At 30.2% G+C, this 6,000-nt stretch overlaps 1 protein-coding gene across 5 annotated transcripts in view; it reads left to right on the top strand.

The window, feature by feature from the left end:
- Window positions 1-6,000, top strand: part of LOC106685973 (phosphatidylinositol 4,5-bisphosphate 5-phosphatase A) — a 98,156-nt gene that overhangs the window by 62,974 nt on the left and 29,182 nt on the right. The window contains exon 1 of one of the 5 annotated variants that reach the window (XM_014429026.2): window positions 1,561-1,677. The exons of the other annotated variants lie outside the window; for them this stretch is intronic. Within the exon in view, the coding sequence (XP_014284512.1) occupies window positions 1,574-1,677 (104 nt within the window). The 5' untranslated portion in view covers window positions 1,561-1,573. Of the gene's footprint in view, window positions 1-1,560; window positions 1,678-6,000 lie in introns of those variants that run through there. 5 annotated transcript variants of the gene reach the window in all.

Here is a 6,000-nt window from a genome sequence, read left to right as displayed (position 1 = left end):
CGACGGGTTTTTGCCTAGGTCCGGCGGTATCTTTTGACATGCCGACAAAAAAAATTATTTTAAGTTAAAAAACTCCAGCTGGTGCCTCTCATACATATCAATACATAAACGCGAAAAAGTATTTGAACATGATGAAGTTTTTACTGTAACTCCCTCTCCTTTATGTCCTGCCTAGAAACCAATCTTACATTCTATATTTCATCTCGTTTGATCCAAAGGGGTGGAGCACTGATGTAGAAGGATTTATATATACTGATAATATTTTTTTTTTAATTTAGAGATTTTTATTAACATTTTATAATTCTTTTTATTTAAATAAAACATATTTACATACAACTTAAACTTTATATATAAACGCGAAAAAATATTTGAACGTAGTGAAATTTTAACTGGAATTCACTCTCCTTTATATTCTGCCTCGAAACCAATCTTAAGTTCTAAATTTCATCTTGTTTGATCCAAAGGGGTGGAGCACTGGTGTAGAAGGATTTATATAGACTTATAATATTTTTTTGAGTGTTAAGAATATATATATATATATATATATATATAGATTCTGTCAACAAGAAAACTATATTCTATATTCTGGCGAGGTTCCGTGAGTTTATTGTTCTTATAGTTATGCCCTAAAGTGAAAAAAACAATTTCTAAAAAAATCAAAAAGAAATTATCACTATATAAAAATATAATAATCAGTAAATTCATAATTTACGAAAAATCCACAATATAGCTTTTTATTATTGAGTAACCTCAAGAAAATATATATGAGGGAGGGGAGAGATATAAGTAACCGCGTGGCACGAAATAGATAACCAAGTGAAGAAATGTCGAGCGTGGTCAGCACTTGGTCGTGTGACCAGCTAAAATGGGTGACCTCTTATACAAACCTATGTGGGATGTCCCCCTCCCGGGTTTGTTGTAGGCGACTGATGAGCTTACTCCGAACACCATTGTGAATCGTGCATGTGGTTCTGCGAGACCACAGAACTCGGCCAAATATAGGTCTATCATGCCAACTGAAAATTATATATTTACCACACATTCCAAACCTACGAAAACCGGATACAAACGGATATAAAATATACACTGATCCTCCACCAATACAGTGTAAAATTCTATGTGTTTCGGAAAACATGCAACAAAACTGTTGTTGGTTAGGAAATCAATATAACTAAATAAATAAAACTGATTCAGAATAAGGAGTATTTTGCTCCGAAATTATAAAATGGTATTTTAAGATTAAAACTACATTAAATTTTTTATGTATTTTTTCAATTCAACAAATATATAAATAAATAAAATCGCTTAAAACTCTCAAGGAATAGTACTTCAAATATCGTCATTGCACGATTGTTTTATTTACATTTTTTCGCAATATGAATACAAATTAGACAAGTTATTTTTGAGAAATACTAAACATAAGAATACAATTATGTTGAAAATCGCTTCTCAGGTTCATAATTTATTTTTTATGATTGTCCATTGAAAGCCGGCTGAGTAGAGTGGGGCAATTGGCGGGCCTTTCGTCCTTCACTCATGATTCAGTCATTTACTGTGAGTTCCAAAGCAGTTTATGGTGACAGCTACTACTACTGCCATGTACCTGTTCTATGTCCTATCGGGCGCTTTCCTGCACATCTTCGTATTCTCTTCAGCGACAGAGGACGCTAGGCTTGTGTAAGAAACATTACCTGTCTGTATTTTTTTTTCGTGTATATTTTGCGAGACAAATTCACTTCATAAATCAAAACTTATCTCCGTTGTCACACATAGCATAATCAGTGATAATAGGGTCATAATGGTGACAGTCTTAAAATAAAGTAAACCATCTTATCTTATGTAAGTTGTATTAAATCAGAGCATAAACATTTTTTTTTATAAGTTTAAAAAATCTTTAAATACATGACTATAAATTACAGCTACACATATTCCAAGTGATTGGTATCTTTTTAGGTTCAATAAAAAATGAAATAAATAAACAATTCTTCAATTTTATGATATTGGCATATTTACTTCGGTAATTATAGCCTTATCTATATAAATATAAATAAAATGTAATGTTAGTTAGTTACTTATCTAAAATATCCAATAGTTCTTAACTGATTTACATGTTTTGTTTTTCAAAATACTCGATGTCGTCCTCGGAATGTTCTTAGCTATTGAAATCCTCGTTTAATCCAGTAGAAAAATGTCATTATCAAAATTAAACTTAAACACTCAAAACGTATACATTTTTTCATATCCTGTATATAAAGTAATACGACAGGAAATAAATTCACCTGAAAAAGGACCTAAAATTAGACAGGTATTAGCAAAGATAGAGGGAATTTTCGAGACCACCTGTTCTCTCAATCTATATAAATTAAAAATTTAACTTGGTCTGTCTAACAGCTGTTACCTGAATGATGATTAAATTCTCTACAAAAACAAAACAAAAGAAATCGGACAATTTTGTTAACTTTTTAGTTCAACTTGAAAACTATCCCCGATCATACTCGTACTAGAAGCTCATTTGAGAAATAGTAAATTGTCTTTTTCGCCAGCTTCTCATTAAATTACTATAAATTAGTAAAAAATAATAAAAAACAATATTTCTGAATGCGTTAATTCAGTTTTAATATAGGAAAAAAACCAAAAGAGGTAGTAAATTTTGTAATTTTTTTTTTTAAGAAAACGTAAGTCAGATTTGTTTTTAGCGTCTTTTAAATCTCCTAAAAATGACCATTCAAAGAGATTGAATAAGTATAAGTTCATAATTGGCTAATTGGACGGAATTTTTTTTCTTGATGTCCATTGTTTTTAATGTTATGCATTTAGAAACATTCATTACTACAACCGTAGCTGAATTTCTATTTTTCCAACCCATTTTAGACTCCATTATCTTACAAGGGCGAAATTGACGCTTCCTATACAGAAATACTTTTCAAATGTTTTTTTTTAATAACTTCAGTTCTAATTTGTTTACGTAGGTCCAGTTTTGTACGTGCAGTTTGTAGTGCGCTAAAAGACTCCACATTTTATGGGGATGGATTGAGTTGTCGTAAAGTTATTTGTTTATGATTTAAAAAAAAAAATCGAAGACGTTTAGCGAAAGAAAGTTTTAAGCAAAAATATATATTTTTTTCGATTGTTATGAAACCTTATACATTTAAACTTTGTAGAGTTCTGAACGGCCCCAAAAATCAATCTGCATATGTGGATTCAATGTAGACATAAGACAAGAAAACATAAAAATAAAAAAAATGTTTTTAAATGTTTAATTCTGACTAAATCAATATCAAACGTTTACTTGCACTCATCCAATCTATCTATACATTGTACATACAATAATCGAGCAATAGCAAAGCATCAGGTAGTATTTAACAATTAGTGGAACTTGGAACAGGGATAGGGATTGGAACAGGGAAACATATAACAATAGGATTTCATTCGGAATTAATTTATTTTTTGTATCCTCTTCATAAATAATAATGTAGTCAAATATGATGTAAATTTCGACATTAGAATAGACTAGTATAAAAATCCTTATACAAACGAATTATGACAAAATTTTGTCTCATAATACCAGGAACAGACCAATATTTTTACGAATCCTGATTTAATTTTTTTTAATTTAATACCAGATCGGCCTGGACCTTACATCGTTAATGTAAGAGGTACTTTTTTTTTTTTTTTAATTTCTTATGGGGGTGGGGAGGAGGTATAGTCTCATACAAAAGACACCCTAACTATATACAACGTTATAAAAAAAATAAAATAAATAGATTAAAATAATAATTCTTAATAAAAGATAAAAATAAAGTTAATCACAAAAAAATAACATTTATGGATTTAACAAAATAAATAATTGAATTCAAATGTAAATAAAAAAGGAAAGGAAGTTAATTTAAGAAAAAGATGAAGAGAGAAAAAAAATTAAATTTTAGAGTGACAATGATAGAACTGATAAGTGTAGAACTTATAACAGGATGTCCTGCAGCATCCAGGGCTTCAGTCTTCAAGTTGTGGTTGGGTTTCCCAAGTTGTAGGTTACTACTCCTTTAACTGTCGGTCACTGGGAGTGGAACATAATGAACCTTGTTTTTTGATGTAATCCTCTGTTGTCTCCATTTGTAATTCCCGATACAATTGGCTGTTTTTGATTTAATTTGAAATATCCTACTATCTCATATAATGTTTCTATTACTTAAATCTCAATTGGTAGGCCTCACAGATTTCGATTTATGTATGAAAAAGTAAGGCTTTTAAGGGATTCCAACCAGGTCAATCGGAAGAGAGTAAAACCAAATATGGACGTTCAGATTGATCGTTTATCAGTAATGTTTATAAGAAAATTTTGAAATCTGGTCATTAATACTTGAAAGTGGTGGGGAGACTGCCATGAGCTTCCTTCACGCCATTCGTTTAATTTTATTCTTGCAGGTAAAGAACAAAATATTGTCCAATCTAGCGTTCCTTCTGTCATAAATCGAAAAAGACATTGCTCAAGATCCTAACTGTTGGATATCCCAATTACTAGTAAGCGTCAGTCAGAATGATAGTGTAAGGGTCTTCGTGATACTTCATGATACTTCGCATCATTCACGTCAGTCTGGGGTTTGAGTGATGAATGTCTTTCCGATTGACTGTGTTGAAAAACTTGAGGTGCTTTGCCAAATAAGCTTTTTCTTAATTAATTGGTCTCCAAGTAAGGACATTTACTAATTGACTTAAAATAATTAATATTATTAGTTAATAATCACAAAGTTCAATCAAAAAGTCCTGTATACTGTTTGATTAACAACTATTATAATAATAAACTTGTTTTTCCTTTTCAATTTTTTTTTTTTTTTTTAAGGAAAATTTCTATTGGTACAAATTCATTAAATGTTTTATTTTACTTTTACTTTAATTAGGATTGCAACATTTATACGTATGAGCAAATGAAAAACGTGTAGAAGATTTTAGTTTATTTATTTCAGAATATTCTTCCTTTTTCTATAATAATCACATTAAATTGAATAACCAACTAAAAATTCGAAAATAATTAATAAATTCCTAAAACTGGAAGTCCAGTAAGCATTAAAGAGAACCTATACGGTCTGAATGACAAACCAAAGATGGACGTTCAGACTGATCCGACTGATGGATTGCCAAGAATATTTTTAAATCCAATTATTAAAACTTTAAAGTGGAGAGAGACTACTAGGGCTCCCTTCATATCGTTTCACTTTTTCCTTGCAGGAAAACACTTATATAATGGCCAAACAAACTTTCTGTTTATTATGAATCGAAAGAGACATTAAACAAGGTTATTAATGTTCGATACCTCATTTGAATGTAAGCGTCACTCGCACTGATCCTTCAATACCAGTTTTCCCGATTTAAATTATTTAGTTTGGCTTATAAATCACTATGATTCTGACTGACTATGCTGTGGTTTACTAGTTAGTCTGATCTTAAAATAAAATTTAATATTTAATGTAAATTTAGTTATTTAATCTAGAAAATAAATAGACATAAACAAGTTATAAAGATAAACTAATTAAATTTCCCGACAAAGAAAATATCTTATTTAACCAAGCGTTTGTTTAATTTGTGTTTCATAGAAGCAGACTATTCATGAGGCAGTGGAAGGCTTTGCTTTTGTTTAACAAACATTCTCGATTTTATCGTGTAACAGCGTATTGCATCAACGATACCTGCTATTGTTGCCTGCCCGTATGGTAATGCAAGACAAACCCTTCAGACCCCATCTGTAAAATAAATAGGCATTGTAATTCTCTGCAAATCAGTTGAATATTGGTGGCATCGCTCCACCTTCAATTACTGAGAAAATATGGTTATTTTATACATATAGAATATGTTGGAACATATATCATAATTATATGTATGCTATAAGGAAATGGTTCCAACTAATATGTGGTAGTAATTATTAATTGGACAATAATTACTTTAAATAAAAACTGAAACATTTATATGTTATCTCTAACGAAATCAGCACCTCAATTCTCAATATAC

The sequence above is a fragment of the Halyomorpha halys genome, unplaced genomic scaffold, assembly GCF_000696795.3.
Source record: "Halyomorpha halys isolate HHAL.00 unplaced genomic scaffold, Hhal_1.1 Scaffold761.1, whole genome shotgun sequence".
Classification (NCBI taxonomy): domain Eukaryota; kingdom Metazoa; phylum Arthropoda; class Insecta; order Hemiptera; family Pentatomidae; genus Halyomorpha; species Halyomorpha halys.
The sequence above is the reverse complement of the archived record's forward strand: the minus strand, read 5'-3'. Positions and strand labels throughout refer to the sequence as shown.